The sequence below is a fragment of the Meles meles genome, chromosome 3 (assembly GCF_922984935.1).
Source record: "Meles meles chromosome 3, mMelMel3.1 paternal haplotype, whole genome shotgun sequence".
Classification (NCBI taxonomy): domain Eukaryota; kingdom Metazoa; phylum Chordata; class Mammalia; order Carnivora; family Mustelidae; genus Meles; species Meles meles.
Genome location: NC_060068.1, coordinates 33,987,849 through 34,007,376, shown reverse-complemented (window position 1 = coordinate 34,007,376; position 19,528 = coordinate 33,987,849). Strand labels below are relative to the sequence as shown.

Sequence of the window (19,528 nt, the reverse complement as noted above, 5' to 3'; positions counted from 1 at the left end):
TTTTTTTTTTGTATTTTTGATAGCAGCCATCCTTCAGGGTGTGAGAGGACATCTCATTGTGAACCTCGATTCTGATTTTGTATTTTGCTCATGACTGGGGACAGTGGGCATCTTCTCCTGCTCTTTGGCCACTTGTATATATAACCTTCAGAGAAATGTCTATGCAAACCCTTAGTTCATTGTTGAACTGTCCGAGATCATGAAGCTTTGTTGTCCTCCAGAAATTTTATAGTGTGTGGTCTTACTTTTAGGTCTTTAATCTGTTTCGATTGAATTTTTGTGTATGTGGTGTTAGGTAAGGGTCCAACTTCACTATCTTACCTGTGGATCTCTAGTTTTCCCAGCACCATTTGTTGAAAAGATCATCCTTTTTCCACTGAATGGTCTTGGCACTCTTGTTGAAAAATCATTTGACTCAATACACAGGGATTTTGTCTCTGGGCTCTCTATTCCATTCCATTGGCCCAAAACCTTGTCTTTATGCCAGGACCACACTGTTTTGATTACCGTAGCTCTGTCATAAACCAGGAAGTGCAGTCCCTCCAACTTTGTTCTTTTCCAAGATTGCTGTGACTGTTCAGGGTCCTTTTGAAATGCCGTATGAATTTCAGGATGGATGCTTCTATTTCTGCAAAAACACCATTGGAATTTTGATAGAGATTGCATGAAATTTGTAGATTGCTTTGGATAATATTGACATCTTAACAATATCAAGCCTTCCAACCCACGAATACAGGGTGTCTTTCCATTTATTTGCGTCTACTCTCATTTCTCATTTCTCTCATTTCCATGTTTTATACTTTTCACCGTGTAAGTCTTTCACTTCCTGGGCTGAGTTGATTCCTAACTACAAGCTTCTAAGTCTATTCTTTGTGATTCTTTTGTAAGGGGGATTGCTTTCTTAATTTCCTTTTTTGATTGTTCATTGTTAGTGTGCAGAAACACAACTGTTTTTTTACTGTGTTGATTTTGTATGCTGCTATTTTGCTGAATGAATGTTAATTAGTTCAATAGGGATGTGTGTGTATGTGTGTGTGTGTGAGAGACAGTGTGTGCATTTAGGGTTTTCTACATGTAAGATCATATCATGTGCAAAGAACTAATTTTACTCCCACCTTTATCATTTGAGTGGCTTTATTTATTTATTCTTGTGCTGGCTAGAACTTCTTGTACTTTGTTGGATAGCAGTGGCAAAAGTGGACATCCTTGTGTTGTTCCTGAGGTTAGTGGAAAAGTCTTCAGTCTTTCATCATCAAGGATGATGTTATTTGAGAATGTCTTAATTTCTCCCTCATTCTTGAAGTACAGTTTTGCTGCATATAGGGTTCTTGGTTGACAATTTTAATTTTTGACACTTTTTTTTAGTTTTTAAAAAAAACGATTTCTTTATTTTCAGTGTAACAGTACTCATTGTTTTTGCACCACACCCAGTGCTCCATGCTATACGTGCCCTCTCTATTACCCTCTACCTGGTTCCCCAACCTCCCACCCCCCCCCTTCAAAACCCTCAGGTTGTTTTTCAGAGTCCATAGTCTCTCATGGTTTATCTCCCCTTCCAATTTCCCTCAACTCCCTTCTCCTCTCCATCTCCCCATGTCCTCCATGTTCTTTGTTATGCTCCACAAATAAGTGAAACCATATGATACTTGACTCTTTCTGCTTGACTTATTTCAATCAGCATAATCTCTTCCAGTCCCGTCCATGTTGCTACAAAAGTTGGGTATTCATCCTTTCTGGTGGAGGCATAATACTCTGTAGTGTATATGGACCACATCTTCCTTATCCATTCGTCTGTTGAAGGGCATCTTGGTTCTTTCCACAGTTTGGCGACCATGGCCATTGCTGCTATAAACATTGAGGTACAGATGGCTCTTCTTTTTACTACATCTGTATCTTTGGGGTAAATACCCAGCAGTGCAATTGCAGGGTCATAGGGAAGCTCTATTTTTAATTTCTTGAGGAATCTCCACACTGTTCTCCAGAGTGGCTGCCCCAACTTGCATTCCCACCAACAGTGGAAGAGGGTTCCCCTTTCTCCACAACCTCTCCAACACACTTTTGATTATATTAACCCACTGCCTTCTGGCCTCAAGGTTTCTGATAAGAAATCTGCTGATAATATTATTGAGGATTCCTTGTATGTGACAAGTCACTTTTCTCTTGCTGTTTCCAAGTTTCTGCCTTTCAACAGTTTGATTATAATATGTTTCAGTGTGGGTTTGAGTTTATCCTACTTGGAATTTGTTGACCTTTTTGTATGTTTATATTCATGTCTTTTATCAACTTTGAGAAGTTTTCAGCTATTATTTCTTCAAATAACCTCTCTGCCCCTTCTCCCCGTTCTCTTTCTGGGACTCTCACAACATGTATGCTGGTCTGCTTATGGTGTCCCACACATCCCTTCCGTTCTAATCATTTTCCCCCTGTCCCTCAGAATCAATCATTTCAATTGTCTTATCTTCAAGTTCACTGATTTTTCTGTCTGCTCAAATCGGCTTTTGGAAACTTCTAGTGAATTTCTCATTTCAGGTATTGTATTTTTCTGCTCTAAAAATTTCTTTTGGGTTCTTTTTAAATGTTTTTATCTCTTTATTGATATTTCTATTTTGTTCATACATAGTTTCCTTGACTATCCACCTTTAACTTTAGCTCTCTGAATGAGACAGTTGTCTTAAAGTCTTTGCCTAATCAGTTCATCATCTCCTCTTTCTTAGGGATGGCTTCTCTGATTAATTTTCCCCACCCCCTTAACAGTCCATTCCTTTCTCTTTCTTTGCAGGTCTTGTGATCTGTTGTTGCTTTTGTTGAAAATGGAATGTTTGAATCTTATAATGTGGTAACTCTAGAAATCAGATTTCTGCAGGTCTTTCTTTCTTTCTTCCTTTCTTTCCAGTTGTTGTAGGGTGCTTCTATGCCAGGATCAGACGGAGGTATAAATTTAAGGTCCTTTGAGTCTTCTCTGAGCCTATACCTTTCTCTGGGCATGTGCAGTAACCTTCTAACTTCCTTTGTATACATGGTTGCTTTTAAATATCCCAATCCTTAAATGTCTTGCCCCCAAAAGAGAAAAAAAGGGAAGAATGAAGGGGTGTGTGTGTTGGGGGGGGGTAGTAACAGGCTCTGGCCTTTTAAATCCCCCGGAATACCTTTCAGCCACTATAGATTGCAACAATGGTGGCCTGCCTCTCTATCTGCACCTCTGTGACCAGAAACAGCAACAAGCAATCAGAACACACATTCCCTGGTATTTGCAGGACGAGGTGCTTATTGCCCACCATGGCTCCCACAGCTGTGGGTAAGCTACTCCAGGAACACGTGCATGGCTGCTGCCTAGAGGCTGGGGTGGAAGACGGGTAGCTGCTACTGTGTTAAGAACTTAAACTGACCAAAATGAACTGAAACTTTCCAAGCCTTTGAAGCTGAAAATCTTTGAATAGGCTCAGAGTTCTAAGATAGTTACATCAGGTGGACTCTGCCAGTTCAGCCGTCTAGCTGATGGTGGAGTCTTGGTGCTTCCTGCTTCACTGTCTTTGCCGATACCCTCCTCTTCCCATTGTATCTTTAACTGGATACTGCTATTGGATTTTTAGATCTCATTAGTTCTGACAGTCTTGTTTTTCCAAAAGACAATTTAGTCTACAATTAATAGTGATTTAATCTCTTCCTTTCTGGTGGTTAAACCTCACACACTTTTCTTGTCATAATGCATTGGACGGAACTTTCCAGGACAAACAAAGAGTATAATGCTGGTGAGAATTAGCATCTTACATTGTTTCATCTTTCTATCAGGGTCAGGTGTGCTGTGGGGTTGAGCTGAGAGCCCTTCTAGGGTGATATTCCTAGTCCCACTGCAGTGTTTTGGGAGGAGCTGGAGCCACCCAGCTCCTAGGTCTGTGTGTATGTGTCCTGAAAACCCCAGATCTTTTCCTTTCCCTATCATGAGAATGAGTGCTTACTCCAGTCCTGCTGGTTCTCCTGAGAGCCCATGTTTCAGCCTTGTCCAGTTTTGCTTTTATCTGGGAAATCTGTGCAGAGCCTGCAGAAGCTCTGAGAAGAAGCCTGAATTATAGGTTTCCTTGCAGGGTCTGCACCAGACTTGCTCCCCAGGTAGGGGGTGGGCGTGTCAGCCATATCGGGGCATCATTAAAAGAGCCAAATAGGCATCTTTGCTTGAGATTGCTTCTGCAGGAACAGGGACAGTCCCTATACCCTTGGGGGGTGTTGGGAGCTGAACTCAGGGAAGGGTCTTGGATGAAATGCCTGTGCCACCTGACCCAGGCAGTTTCCATGCCCCTGAGGTTTCAGTTCAAGAGCAAACGTGTGTCTTGCTTTATGTGTCTTTTGTTCTCACATGTCACTGAATCCTTAACACAACCATATGGGAATGCTTGCCCACTCCACAAATGAGAAAGCCTGCACCCTAAAAGGTAAAGTGGTGTGTGCAAGTTCGCAGCTGGTGATTAGTACCCCAGACCCTTTGGCTCTTGACACCAGGCCCAGCTCCTGGCCCTAGCCCTGGAAGGGGAAACTGGCAAAGGCTGAGTGGGAGATAGATGTGGTCTGGAGATCCAGCCAGGGACCTGGGCTCAGGAACCAGGGGCTTGGGGAGGGCAACCTGAATACCAGGAACCTCAACACGGCCTGGCTTTCAGGAAGCAGGGAGACTGCTGAGCAGCCCCTGATGGACTCAGCTGAAAAGGAGATCTTAGTCTATAGGCAAGGTCTTCTCAACTCTCCCAGGCCACCCTGGGTAGGGCCCTAGACCATGCCAACTTTTGCCCTGCTGCTCTGAGCAGTCACAGCACCTTGTCCAGGGCCCCAAAATGCTGTGGTCCTCCACTTCTCCCTCCTTGACAAAGCCTGGGGCTGAAACACTCCTCTCATTCTAATTCAGGTCCTGTGAAGGGCTCCTCTCTTTTCCCTAGTGTCTGAAAAGATGCTTCCAAGGCACTTGGGCCTCCCCCAGGCCTGAGCCCAGGGGTTCTGCTTGCCTGGGCTGGGAATACACCTGGCCTTTCCTTTAGGAGGCCACCTGACAGACTTGGCCTGACGGAGAGAGGGGAGGACTGGCTGGCCTGAGTTATTTTTATGCGCCATATGGCCCTCAGCTCCTGCTGACAGAGCCTGCTGCTTTTAGATCTCAGGAAACTCCAGTTTCTCAGAGCTCAGGGCCCAGCTCACAGCCAGTCTGCCAAGTGCAGGTTGATGGCACCGAGACCCACCCCAGCCCGGTAACTGAAAATAGAGCTTTTCAAAGAGGGAAATGTCGGGCTCCCTTCTGCTCCATAACCCATATGGTCCCTCACTCTTGGTCTCCACCTTTAATTATTCCCTGAGGACATGCTTCTCTAAGGAGGGGCATTGGGCTGACGGATGCCAGTCTTTTCAAGGAATCAGAATATATCACCCAGTTGCTCCCCTGAACCACCGGGAAGGGGTTTTGTTTTAGGCTCCCAACCATCATGCTTCCTGACTTCCTGGAACCCCTTCTCCCCACTGGCTGGAACTCTGATTAGAATGGGGTGGGGGCTAACTGGGTCCTGGCCAGTGACAATGCAGCACCCCATCCTCCTGCCCCTGACCAGGGACCCAGGTTATCCAATCAGAGTAAATCCCGAACCTTGTTGGGAGATTACCCCAGAGAAATGTTCCCTTGATACTTTTTCCTCTCTACACTTTGAGAAGAATTAAACACAAAAGAGTCTATAAACACATCTACAATTTAAATAATAATAGCTTTTTATTATTATAACTAAATGAACATCTGTGAAATGATACCCAGGCTAACATAAAAAGTATTATCAGTACCCTAAAAGCACTCTCAGTACCTTATACACTTTCCCAAATCAAGCTGACTTCTCAACCCTCAGCCCTAGGAGATGACCATCGCTTGTGCTAATTATCTCCTTGCTTTTCATTATAGTTCCACCTGTGAATCTATCCCAGATAATACACCACCTAGTCTTGAAAAACAGAGGGCAGACACACTGGACAGAGGGTCCAGGAGGAGGTGAGAAGAACAGTCTCCGGGTCAGGTCGTGGTCTGACTTCCCCTTCCCTGGGAGGTGACAAGGCCCCTTTGGGGAAGTTGCAAGCAAGGTCATGAGTGAGGCTTGGGCAATATGGGGCTCTTCACACTGGGGCGCTTAGCAAGACTGAGGTGTGGATCGGGCACTGGACATGCGGCAGAAGTACGGCCAGAGGGAAGGGGCTGCCTCCCACTCTCAGAGAAAAGCGAGAACTTCTGTGAGGGACACGCATGCGCCCAGCAGAGCATCAGGGGAGAGACCCTCAGGAGCACATGGTCAAGACAAATCAAGTCCTCATGGGAATCTGGGCCAAGCCTTCCTGGGCATTCTGTCCTTGGTCTTAGAAGATGGCCTGATGGAAGTGGGGGGGGGTGGTCTTTGTGATGCCTGGCTGTCTCTGGGGTCACACCGCTGTGGGATGGCTCAGCTCTCTCCACATCTGTTGAAGAGCTGCTGTTCTGGGAGTGCTCACTCATCCTCCAAGGGATTCCCTCCTCATCTCCTGTGTTAGGTCTGCTTCTTTCTGTACCTTGTCTCCTCATTTCACTTTGATGGAGCATGTTCTCCAATAGCTTCTTGAGAAGAGATGCTTAGGAAAATATTTTTGAGACCTTACATGTTGGATATGATCTCACTTTACCATCACACTTGCTGAGATGATTGAAAGCTCAGCAGGGTATAGAATTCTAAATTAGAAATCACTTTTCTCCAGATTTTTGAAGGCACTGTCTTCTGGCTTCTCTGTGAGCTTTGTAGGGTTTTGTTTTGGTTTTGGTTTTTGGTTTTTTTTGGATCCTTGTAGCGTGACCAGCCATTCTGGCTTTCCCAGGACCATCCTTATTGCAGCACCGAAAATTCATATCCTAAGAAACCCCTCAGTCCCAAGCAAACCGAGATGGTTATTCACCATAGTCCTAAGTGTCCTGAACGTTCACAACGATGCACCGTGCTATGGGTCATTTCCATCCCTTGTGTAGAGCACCTTGCAGTATCTTCTGTGGGAAACTCATGCTTTCAATGCTGGGACATTTAATTAAGTGATTTCACTGAAGACATCCTCTCTTTTCTTTTTGGGGGGCTCTTAGTACTCATGTTGGACCTCCAGGACTTGTCCTCCAATTTTTTACCCTTTCTCTCCTGTTTCCCATTAAAAAAAAAATCACTCTACTTTCTCAGTTTTTCAGTTTTGTATTCCAAACTTTCTATTGGTTATTTCTGTTGCTATGTTTTTAATTTCTAGGAGGTATTTTTTTCCTTTGAAGGTTTCTTTTTAAATGTATGACGCTCTGTTCTTTTCTTATAGATGTAAAATCTTCTCTAACCTCTCTGAGGATATCAGTAGCCTAGTTTTATTAGAAATTTTCTTCTCTCCTGCACTGCTCTGGTTTGCCCCAATTTGCCTTTCCCCCCTCATCTGTCTTGGTCAACACATGCCATGTTGGAAGGCTTCCTCAGGTGTCTGGGAATCCTTGGCTATCAAATAGAGACTAAGAAGCAGGTTGGATACTCTGAGGGAAGGGCTTGTGGAGTAACCCATAGGGTCCCTCACTCTTGGTCACTCCCATGGTGGGGGAAATCCAGGTGGGCTGCCTGGGGGAGGAAGTCTGACCCTGAGGCTGGGAAGAGGAGCTATAGGCCCAACCCCTTACTTAATCCGACTTCTCAGGCTGCTCTATCACTGCTTACTCATCCAACCTGCTGTCCAGCTTCCTACAGTTTCTTGTTGTTGCTGCTGCTAACCCTATTCTCTCTGTCTGTGTGTGTGAGTTTAACAAGGGTCCTATTGCTGTATTTTAGTGGAGGTCTCAGTGTTTCTCTCTTCCCATCAGGAAAGGAGATTGAACAGATGAAAGCCTGAGCTGCTGGGAAGACTCCTTTCCTGCCCCCACAAGGTAAGCACGCCTGGGAGGGGGCAGAAGGAAAAGATTTGAGCACAATGTTTGGGATCCAGCTGAGCCCAAAGTTGGCCCCGCTGGTAGGCTTTTTTGTATGTGAAACAGTAAATTCCACCCCCTCTCCTTTTTTCTTTCTTTCTTTCTTTCTTTTCTTTTTTTTTTTTTTTTGTCACTTTGTCCCGGGCCTGTGTCACCAGAAGAGGAGAGTATCTTGATGCCCAAAGAAATTACTCCAGTGACACTCCTGCCTGCATGGCTCACGACTGCCCACCTGTGGTCTCCTTCACTCCATGGAAGGTGGCAGGGACATACCAGTGGACTCTTTGCTAACTCGAAGGTGTCTCCTATAGGTTTCCCCTAGCTGCAGGTGGCTCCGTCCAGCACCCCTCTCAGATCCTGCCTGCAAGAAGCTGTTTGATGCTGCCTGAACCTGAGGAACAGAGAGGGGCGGTCAATGAGGGCTCCGGCGTCCAGTCAGGGCACCACGTCCTTCCATGTGGCTGGACAACCACCTGCTTCCCACGCACCTGGGCATGTTGTTCTGTGGACTGAGACCTCTTTCTTTAGGCTGTGCAAGGGGTAGGCTCCATGCTGGGAAGGATGTCCTGTGTGTGGGTGACACACACTGGCCACCCTGGGGTCCCTTCACCTGGCTTCCTGGAGCAGAACCTCCAGGGAAAGACCCTCCTGCCGATTCCCAATCTAATACAGTTCCAGCATCATCCCCATCATCCAGCTCAGCCTGCCTCCCTGCAGATAAGTCATATACAATATGCCTGTCGCCCATGACACAGTGCTAGGAAAGCTTCTGACAACGCCTTTAAAGCCGACAAATAGAAACTTAACCTCTAGCTAGGAGCACAAGGGTGGAGTTGAGAAGAATATCTCCTTCAGAAAGGGCAGGGCAGATGTCTGTATAGACCCGGGTCTAAGCTCCCCGGAGCGTGGGGGAGTTGTTAGGACTCCAAAGAACAGCCTGAGGGCAAGATCCCTCCGGCCTCCCCTCCGGCCTCCTTCATTGGGCTCAGCTCAAAACACAACCTGCCAGGAGCTCCCTTCTCTCACCTCACCTGGCTGACCCCCCATCATTCAGAGCTTACTGGGACACATCTCACAGAGAGGATCCTCTATGATAGGGTCATTTCTAATAAGCAATATATTCGTCCCTGTTCCTGGCACGGTCCTCCTAAAACCATCTGAATGGGATGAGGGTTTGGGATACAGGTGTTGAGATAGTGATAAGAAACCCCTTTCAACCACACCTGGTTTATGTTAATGAGATGACTTTTGAAACCTGTGGAAGGAGGTAGGAGGACTGTGTTCATGGGGGTGGGGGTGGGGAAATGGGATGGACAACCATGTGATTGGCAGGTTGGAACTTTCAGTCCCGCCTGCTGCTCTCTGGGGGAGGGGAGAGGGTCTGGAGGTTGAACCAACTGCCAGTGGCCAATGATTTAAAGAATCATCCCTGCATAATGAAGCCGCCCCTCACTCCCCCCAAAAAAGCCTGGAAGGACAGGGTTCCGAGAGCCTCCAGACTGGTGAACACGCAGAGGCTGGGAGAGTCAGGTACTTGGACAGAGCAAGGAAGCTGCCTGGCTTTCCCCAGACCTTGCCCCGTGTACCCTTCCATCTGGCTGCTCATCGGCACTCTTCCCATACTCTGATAATAAAGGGGCAAATATAAATAAGTGTTTCTCTGAGTCCTGGGAGCCACTCTATCAAATTAAGTGAACCCGAGTGGGGTGTCAGGGGAACCTGTGATGTATAGTCAGTCTACCAGAAGCACGGGTGACAAGCCAGACTTATGACTAGCCACCGGGGTGGCGGGGGTTGGGGGAAGCCCTGCGGCGTGGAGGGAGCCCCGAACCCATGGGGTCTGACCCTGTCTCCAGGCAGATGATGTGAGCCTGGAATTACACTGACCCGTTCAGCTCACGTCACGCAGACTGTCCTTTGGCGGCCTCTCTGTATCACACCAGCAGGGAGGTCTCCTTACATCATTGGCCCTCCTGACGTTCTCACATCTGTTAGTTTCCTTCGTCCCTCTGTCTCCCCACGAGATCATATCCATCTGTGCTTGGTGGGGCCCCCAAAACACGTCTGAAACACGTCCCAGTGGGCAAATGCATGCACGACCGTGAGTGCCTGTCACTGCTGTGTGACCCTGGACATCTCGCTTCCTCTCTCTGGGCCTTGCAGGACTGCGGTGGGAAGACCCCACAGGGGGGCTGTCTGGCTCTGGTCTGCACAGGGGCACGGGGACTGTCCAAAGTCTACTGCAGCCTGGCCCCCCGCTCTCGCCGCCCCCCTTTCTGAGCATCTGGACGGTGTGTTTGCTGTAGCCACCTGGAGGCCCCACTCAGAGGCTGGGGGTCCACCCCCGAGTCTCTCCAAGTGCCGGGTGAGGATTGGGCTGGGCCAGAAAGTGGGGAAACGGAGGTCCAGTGAGGAGATATTTGCGCTCCATGCCCAAACACTGGCCACCAGCCCCGAGGGTCCCTAGAGCCAGAGGACGGAACCCTTGTCCTGACTAGGATCCCCTCTGTGCCGCCCTGAGCACCAGAGCCAGACGGCCTCTCAGAAGTGACATTTGATCAGTGGTGCCCCTGTTACAGGCATGGATGATCACAAGCTGATTTACGTTTATTGCTATTCCCATGTTGGTGTTTTAAGGTATTCTGAGTCCTCTGCCTTTCGGTATATTCTTCAGAATGACCTTGTCTCTACCAAAAACCCCCGCTGGGACTTTGACCGGAACTGCAGTAAACGTGTAGATGAATTTGGGGAGAGTTGATAGTTTTCCAACCCATGACCCTGGTGTGTTTTTAATGCCATTGATTTTGACATTTATCTTTATTACTTCCTTCCTTCCACCTGCTTTGGGTCGATTTCGCTCTTTTTTTCCCTAGCTTCTTAAGGCGAAATTTGTAATTATTCATTTAAGACCTTTCTCCCTTCCTAATACGAGAATTGGATGCTATCGGTTTCTTCTAAGGACTGTTTTAGGCTCATGCCACAAATTCTCACATTCAAATGTAATGTTTTCATTCTCATTCTGTTTAAAATGTTTTCAAATTTGTCCTGAGACTTTCTCTCTTCTCTGTGGAGTATTTATTTAGACACGTGCTGTCTAATGTCTAAGTGTTTGGAGATTCTTCTGCTGCTGTTTGTATGTTTTGATTAAAAATTTTATATGTTATATAAAATACAGTAATTATATAATTATATATTCTTGATTAAATATGTATTATGTATTCTTTATATACTTGCCTTCTATGATTTTTTTTTAAAAGATTTTACTTATTTATTTGACAGACAGAGATCACAAGTAGGCAGAGAGGCAGGCAGAGAGAGAGGGGGAAGCAGGTTCCCCACTGAGCAGGGAGCCTGATGCAACGGGATGCAGGGCTTGATCCCAGGACTCTGGGATTAGGACCTGAGCTGAAGGCAGATGCTTAACGTCTAAGCCCCCCAGGCACCCCACCTTCTATGATTTGAGGTCATAAACATCAGGCCCTTACTTTCCTGAGTCCCCCCATAATACCATATCTCTATGTTATTTTTCAGTTTCCTGGGGCTCCTCTTTTGGGTCAGCCAGCCAGAAAGCTGGGGCTTAATTCGCTCTATTCTGCTGTGCACACCCCAAGACTATGCCTGCATCCAGGCGTAGGAGGATAGAGAGAGAGAGTGAGAGAGAGAGAAAAGCAGCACGTTCCTTGTGCCCCTGGGGAACAACAGCTCCTCTGCTGGGAGAGGAAGTTTTCCCTCATTTAGGGGGGTGGCTCTTGTAGGGCCCAGGCAAGGCTCCCCTGGACTGTGTCTGGGTTGGAGTCTGAAAAAGCAGGAGAAAATGCATATTTTAAAAATGCGTATTTCTAGATTCGGTCTGAGTCATAAGAGACCCCTTTCCTGCTCTTTGAACCAGAAGCAGATGTTCTGCCCTGCAACTCTCTCTCGGGGCGCAAAGGTCCCTCTGTGGTTTCTGGCGGGGGGATCTCCTGCAGAGGGAAAATGGGAAACCCACTATCAGTTTGGTGATGCCTCAAATTCTGCTTCTCTTCCGCAGGCTGCCTGCAATGACTTAGCTTCCTAAGTCCCCAGAGAGCTGCTCTGTGCCTTTGGTCAGATTTTAAGCTGTGCTCAGTGGGAGAGGTAGAGTGGAACTGACCTAGTACCGGAACGCTGGGGCTTATATTCTATTCTGTACTTTTATTCTTTTTAAAAATTAATACTTGTTTTGTTACATGAATTTTTTAAAAAGTCTTTTTAAGAGATTTTATTTATTTGAGAGAGAGAAAGAACACGTGTTCAAGCCCATGGGATGGGGAGGGGCAGAGGGAGAAGGAGAAGGCAGGGAGCCCGACGGCGGGACTTGATCCCAGGACTCCGGGGTCATGACCTGAGCCGAAAGCAGATGCTTAACGAATGAGCCACCCAGGCGCCCCTGTTACATGAATTTTTACAGTCACTTTCTACTTATGGGAAGTGATGTGGTGATTTAGGTAGGAGCATGAAATTACATCATGAAATATATTCATTTTAATAAATGAGTTGATTTAAAAAATATTTTAATAAATGAGTTGATTTAAAAAAAATGAGTTGATTTCACACACACACACACAAAATTAGCAAGATGACGCCAGACCCCTCTGCTGGCTTGCCGTGCCCCAGACATGCTGTCCACACTGCTGCCTCGAAGTCAGGCTGTTCACTGTCTCCTCTGTTTCAGAACACCCTTCTCCTGTCCCTCCTGGGAGGGACCTTCAGAGCGGCAGCAGACGGGGGCTGGGGCCAATGCCCTGGGAGGGTGCAGAAAGGGTCTTCTGAGCCATGGAGGTCCCGGAAGGGAACATGTCTGAGGGCTGGTCTGCTGGGAGAGGAGGAGCCGTGGCCGGTGGATGTGAGCGGCAAGGAAGTGTGCAGGTGCCTCCCCGAGCCTCAGTTTCCCCCACGCACAAGGGGGCTAACAAGCCCGTGTCAGCTCCAGAGAGCCTGTGAGTCAATGTGCCCAGCACAGTGCTGGGACTTGGTGCCGTGACAGGTCTGGGCCTTTCCCTAAAGCCCACTTCGTGGTCCACGAAGTCCTACCGACGGGGCTCCAAGACCACCCCTCTGACCTTGTCTGTAATTCTCCCTGCACTCCTGTCTCGCACAGGCTGTGTTCCCTGCACCCTGGGGCCTCATTTCCTGCCCTGCGCCATTTATCCCAGTAGTGACATTACCCTGGGTCTTTTAGCTACTTGTTTACATGCTGTCCTCCCCACAGGGCCAGGAGCTCCTCTGGGGCACAACTTTGTCAGTCCTGCTCACTGCTGAGCCCCCAGCATCTGGAGCAGGGCTCAGTCAATCAAGGCTGGCTGGCTGGCTGGCTGCTGAGTGACTGGCAGTCCCTGGGAGCTGATGGGGTACAGCAGCCCGTGCAGGAAGGTGGAGAAAGTGCTCAGCTGTGTCTGGCCACCGGCCGAGGCTGACCGTGGTGACCAGGCTGCTCGGTGGCCTGGCCAGCCAGGCGGCAGCTGCCAGGGAGAAGCGTGGCCTGCTTTGTGAGGGGGAACAAGTGTCTTATTTACCACGGAGAATGAATATCGGACTGTGGGAGGAACATGCTGGCCGCTGAGATGCGTGAAGGGAGGACCAGGGATGAAAGCGCTAACTGTTCCTGGCTGAGACTCTGGCAGCATCCCTGAGACCCTGCTAGGACACTGGTCCAGCCCTGCCCACCTCCTCCCTGCAGGACCCCTGCCCTGGCCGGGGCTCACCAGCCTCCTGTGAGCACCCAGGGTAAGCCGTTCATAGTCTCCTCTCCTGCCAAAATTCAGACGGTTCCTATGGTCTCAGGCCTCCTTTGGTGCTCTCCCCTCTCCCCATCCTGTGCTGGGCGCCCTGCCCTGCTCTGCCCTGGCCTGCAGGCCGCCTGCCTCTGGCTTGGAGCCCCTCTCTGTGTGGCACCAGCTCACCAGGTCACGGTCCTCTCCTGTTCCCCTGGTCCTCACGGCTGAGTCTCCATCGTGCTGGCAGCTGTGGCATCTGTCCCTGGGTCCAGCCTCAATGTGCTTGTCTCCCTCCTGCCAGTAGAGTCAGGATGACTACCCCCCCGCCCCGTCGCTGCTGTGATTCCTGCCCTTTGGGGCCCTGGAGGGAAGGGGCTCTTGAAAGCACCGCAGAGCCTCTCCAAATTGAGGCCCTGGAGTCCCAGAACGTGGGGAACAGCTTGGGTTAGAAGGCCCTGGTTCCAGGATGTGGGGACCCTGCTTTGCTGAGACCCTGGCCATGACCCCTCCTTTCTTGGCAGGCTCACTCCCTTAACCTCTTCAGGGAGGGAGCAGCCCGGGGAGCCCAGGGCAGAAGACCCCTTCTCATCTCCGGTTCTGTGGCCGCTGGACTACGAGAGCCTGGGACTTGAGGGTTCTGCAGCTGTACCCACAAAAGCCAGGCTTAGGCAGATTGGGAAGAGCGTGGGAGTCGTCCTGGGGTACGCAGTCTGCAGTGGGTGGGGGAAGGGGCTCGGGCTCAGATGCAGCAGAATGGGGCAATGAGGATGGCAACCTGGATGGCAGCCTGAAGCCAGCATCACCCCCGGGAGGGCAGGAGACCCAGCAGGCAACAAGCATCCTCAGCGAACTTAGAGCCTGCCTTTTGGGCCTGGAGGCTTGTTTTCAGGCCCCGGGTAGCAGGGCAGGGGCTTGCTTATGAGCCAGGGCACGCCGACTCCGCTGCCCATCTCCCTCCCGCAGTGGGTCAGCCTGGGCCACCCGTGCACCCCATGGGGACACTGCCCACGGCCTGCCAAAATCTGAGGCAAAAATAACCGGTTCCATCTCTGAGCGCCTGCGTGAGTCACCCACACCTCCAGACAAACACCTTTCAGGCGATTCGGGGAGGGGGAACAGTTTGGGCAAAAATAAACGCTTTGTTTTCTCCCCGCGGCTTCTGGGAGTCGTTTCCAAGGACGGTCTGGGGAGGCAGAGACTGGGTCTGTGGCTGAGCCTCAGTTTCCACATCTGTAAAGCGGGTCCATCATATCCCCTGGTAGGTGAGGAGCAGGGTCAGTGTCGCGCAACTGCGTCCTGCCCACCACACCCTTCCCTGCCCTGCTGCCCTGAAGGTAGGCCAAGGAGGCCTGGGAGCCACCTTCTCCATCACAGGGGACACAAGGTCCCCATCATAACCAGACAGCTGGGTGGTCACCCCAGCCTGATCCCTCTGCCTCCCCCCACCGCCAGGCAGGACTTGCCCCTTGCCCAGCCCAGGCTGCCTGGCTCTTGGTCGCCACTTGTGTGTTTTTCTGTCCTCTCTCACAGCCTGACCGCATGCACCTGGGGTCAAGGCCTGGTCAAGGCCCGGCGACCACAGGGTGGCTAAGGAAGGGGAGCCCAGAGGTGCAGGGGTGTCAGCAGTCAGCACGGAGGGGAGGCTGCCCAGATATCATTTCCTTCTGGCTAGAAGGGTCTGGAAACCATTTCATTTCTGCCCTGAATCTGGAAATCTGGGGGAATAAGTTGAAAACTGCCCAGCTTTTTGTTTCCAGTGCCCGGTGACTGGGACACAGGTGCGGGGCCCAGACAAGGAGTGGGGGGGGGGGGGGCGGGGTGTGGTCCCAGAGGGCCAGGGAGCTCGGGGACCAGAACAGGTGCTCCCCACCTTCCTCCCCATGGACGGCGGGAGCTGGAGAGCCATGGTGAGCCTGAGTGGGGCCACTTGTCTGAAAATAACTCCAAGAAGCAAGAAGCTGCTTTTAAATACTTCTCATTCTTGCTCTAAGAAGGGGCTCTCACAGCTGAACTTTAACAAATTCGTCATCGTCTTTTCTGGGAAGAACAAGGGAAGATGAAGTCATCAGTGTTAGCATAAAACAAAGAAACATACTGTTTCTCTCTGGCTCCTCTCAGAAACAGCCAGCAGACAGAGAAAAGGCTGTTGTCAGAAAGGCTGGGAAGATGTGTGCATGTGTGTGTGTCTGAACCGCGCCCCCCAAGCCTGGCAGCTCCCATCGTGACTGTGGGTTCAGTCCCCATCCTGGGCTGCAGCCTCTGGGCAGTGGGGGCTGTCATTCCCTGGTCCACACCCGGGCCGCGTGTGCACAGACGCACCATTGTGAATGGGCTTCCCTCAAGGCTTGGCGGAAGAGCAGTTTTGTCCTTATCTGCATTTCACAGAAGGGGAAACCGAGGCTCGGAGAGAGGACCTGGCCTGTGCTAGGGTCACCCAGCTAACTGGAAAGTGAGGGGGGCACAGAACGGCCCCCAATGCTTCCAGGGGCTCAAACCGATCAGCAGGGTTTTACTATTATCCTGCACGTGGCTCCAGAATCACCCGAAGCAGGGACCGGTTCTCACTTGGGAAGGTCTCCGCATAGGCAGACCCCAGGCAGCTGGTGTAGGGAGGGGTCCCGGCTGGATGGCAGGAAACTCGGACCACAGACCCTAGAGCCTTTCCCCCTGCACAGGGTCAACGCCAGGGACCCAGGCAGAAAAGAGTCTCTGCAGCCACCATCCTGAAAGATGGGCAAGGAGGCCACGGTGCTAGGACCCAAGTCCTGCCTAGAAGGCCACGTGGACACCAGAACCCCTCCTCGGAGGCCCGGACCGCTTACCACTGGCCAGCTGCAGGCACTGGACATTCGACCCTGCTCTCCGCATCCGGCGGTGGGGGAGCGGGGGCTCCCAGATGCCCCAGCTCCTGGTCACTCTGCATACCTCCTGTGCTCAGGCCGGCAGGGACATTCATGCAGAGAAGTCTGTGATGTGAAGACCCACAGACCTGCTCTACGACCCGCACCCCTGCAGCCCCCACAGAGCTTCCTGATCATGTGCTCGCCAGTCTGCTGCCTCCCGTGGGTGGAGAGGGGAGGGGACAGGGGTGAACCAGCCTCTCTGTCCCAGCAAGACTCCCAGTCCGCACATGCTTAATACACGGACATGCGACTCACAGCGATGCCTCAGCCCACGCGGGATGGCCGGTTCTCCATCCCCCAGATTCAGCCGACCTTCCAGCAGGAGCGGTCATGGGGGGCAGGGGGTAATCGTGAGCCTCACCTCCTGTGGCCCCGGGCTTGGCTGTCCCCTGGATGGGCTCACTCCATCCTTGCCCACCGGCACCTTGCTGCTCCCATGTCCCATTTCCCAGGAGAGAACCGTGGTGCCTTGCCCCTGCCGATGAGGGAGCCCAGCTCACCCCGGATCCTCCACGCTGGGCCCTGAGCCACCCCTGTCAGCATGTCACCCGAGGGGTGCTGGAGGAGCGAGGACACCCCCCAAGGAGGAACAGCCTTCCCGGGACTGAGGATACCTGTATGCCAGGTACGGGTGGGTGACGCTCCTGTCCAGCGCCACCACCTGGGTCCCTGCAAGAACCCAGCCTCAGGCTTAGGGCCTTTGGGACAGGAAACCCTTCATGTCAGTGTCTGTCAAACGAGGCACTCCAGGGTCCCTTTCAGGATATTGCCAGGCCCCCTGCTCCCAGGGCAGCTCTTCAGCGAACCACGTCCCTCCTACCAATCCCCGTTTTAAGATTAGCATCGTCCTTACCAACAATATCTACGACCTCATAGGTCTCATATGTTGGCCATATGCTTTTTAAAATGCGTTAAAGTAAACACATCCACACGTAACAGTGACTGAGCAGTGAGCGAACACATGGCTGTGTTTAATTCTCAGTCCCCCCCAAGAGGGAGCTCAGCTGGCTCCCCGAGGACACAGGGCTGGTGGCTTGCCGGTCGGGTAGATTTCAGGCCCTCCTACCCTGGGGTCTCTTAGGCAAACCAAGCCTAAGCCCAGCAGGAAGCCTGAGCTTCCCTCGGGCAGCAGGGGGCCCTCGAGGCCAAGGCCATACATGTCCCCCTTCCCCTCCTCCGCCCCCGCCCCAGCCTTCCCCCTTCTCTGTGTGCTCCTGCAGATGGAGAGTGGGGAGGGCACCAGATGACCCAGCCATGCTGAGTGCCTGCGTCCATCTTGCAAAGACTCCGCTTGGGCGGCCATCGGTACCGTCCTCAGGGCTAGGCCCCGGCTGCAGGCCAGGATAAGTGTCCTGCACCAGGGAAGAATGGCTGCTGGTGTGGAGGGGCCCCGCCGCTCAGGGGACAGGGGGCCCTGGCTCTCTGGGGCCACGTTTGTCTTCAGAAAAAATTCAGCCCCCCAGGTGCTGCAAACAGGTGACAGCTCTGGGAATGGGAGCTCTCCGGGTTGGGCAGAAGCCGGTCCTGCCTGTCGCTTCCCAGCACACCTCAGTCCACCTGGCTTCCTGGAAGAGGCGGCTGCAAACAAGAGGAGCTTCCGGGGATGGCAACTTTGCCAGCATGTGGGGGACGGGGGTGAGGGGTCGGGAGACCCTTGCAGTGAGAAGGAGGGGCCGGGTGAGAGGCAGGGATGGGGAGGCTGGCCTAAGGGACACAGAGCGACTGGGGCTACTTTGGAAACATCCACCCAGCGGAAAGGATGTCTTTGGGGTCTGCTGTATATCAGATCCTTGGCTCAGCAGCCCTAGTCCCTTCCCTCTTGGGGCCTGCCTCCCACCCTGCATGGGGGGCTGGTCTGCCTGAATCCCTTATTACTTAAGCTGAATTCACTGTGGGCTCAGGCTCTGCTCACCTAGCAACTTCCCCAAGGAGTAAGCTGTTAATGGGCTCCACTGTTTACTCATCTCAGCTCCAGCCGCCCCTGTGAAGGCCTGCAGGTGAATGTCTGCCTGATACCTCTGCCCAAGCTGCAGCAGGGGGACCAAGCGAGTCCAGTGTGCGGCCAGCGCTGGCGTGCCACAGGGAGACCGGGTTTGCCCCTGGGCTTCACGCCAAGGCGGGCCTACAGCAGCTGCCCAGGGTCACTGGCCTCTGCCGCTTCTTCCTGCCCAGCATCTGTCCCTCCTTCTTCTGTCAACAAAACCCATTTTGTCCTCCCTTTCTCGCCTGGGGTAGAAGAGCGTATGAGCCTGGTAGCCAGCTACCCAGGGCAGGAATGCCTTGGCTTATAACGGTTTGAGAAGGGCAAGGGATCCAGGTCCGGCCACTCAATGCATCTCAACCCTCTTGGCTTTGAAGCAGATTCGTGGTAGACACGTTACCCAGACTTGTTTCTTGAACATTTATTAACATTTACTATTGCAATGTGTCTTTCTCCTCTGGTCGAGGAAAGCTTAGGAACTACGTATGAAGCTGCTACAGCCTCATTGTAAAAGGAACCTACATGGAGAGAGCAGAGCCGAGAGGCAAAGAGACTGAGACCGTGTCCTGGATCTAACCATGCCTGAAGACCATCCCTGGGCTTTTGATTTACAGAACAAACACATTCTCCCTTTGAGCTTAACTCTGATTGAGGTGAGTTTCTGCACATGCAATACAAAGAACTGTAATGCCCCAGACTCTTGACGGGAGGACTATGCCATCAGCAGCAGACACGGGCTATGCTGAATTGGCAATGGGACCAGAGGGTGGATGTTAACTTAGCCCTTGTTGACTGGGACACCCCAAGGAGGTAACTTTCCCTCTCACATTCTTGTCTGTAAAATGGGTCTAATGAGCCCTGCTCCCAGGCTGATGTGTGGAGGTGAGATCTGGCCCAACTCAGTGATAGGAAGAACCAGCCATGGGAAGGACATCCTGGGATGTGT

General features: G+C 51.3%; 1 protein-coding gene across 2 annotated transcripts in view; it reads right to left on the bottom strand.

The window, feature by feature from the left end:
• The window catches only part of RASGEF1C (RasGEF domain family member 1C), a 78,968-nt gene that overhangs the window by 37,705 nt on the left and 21,735 nt on the right, over positions 1 to 19,528 (bottom strand). Inside the window, exon 1 of one of the 2 annotated variants that reach the window (XM_045998807.1) lies at positions 16,521 to 16,741. The exons of the other annotated variant lie outside the window; for it this stretch is intronic. Within the exon in view, the coding sequence (XP_045854763.1) occupies positions 16,521 to 16,547 (27 nt within the window). The 5' untranslated portion in view covers positions 16,548 to 16,741. Of the gene's footprint in view, positions 1 to 16,520; positions 16,742 to 19,528 lie in introns of those variants that run through there. 2 annotated transcript variants of the gene reach the window in all.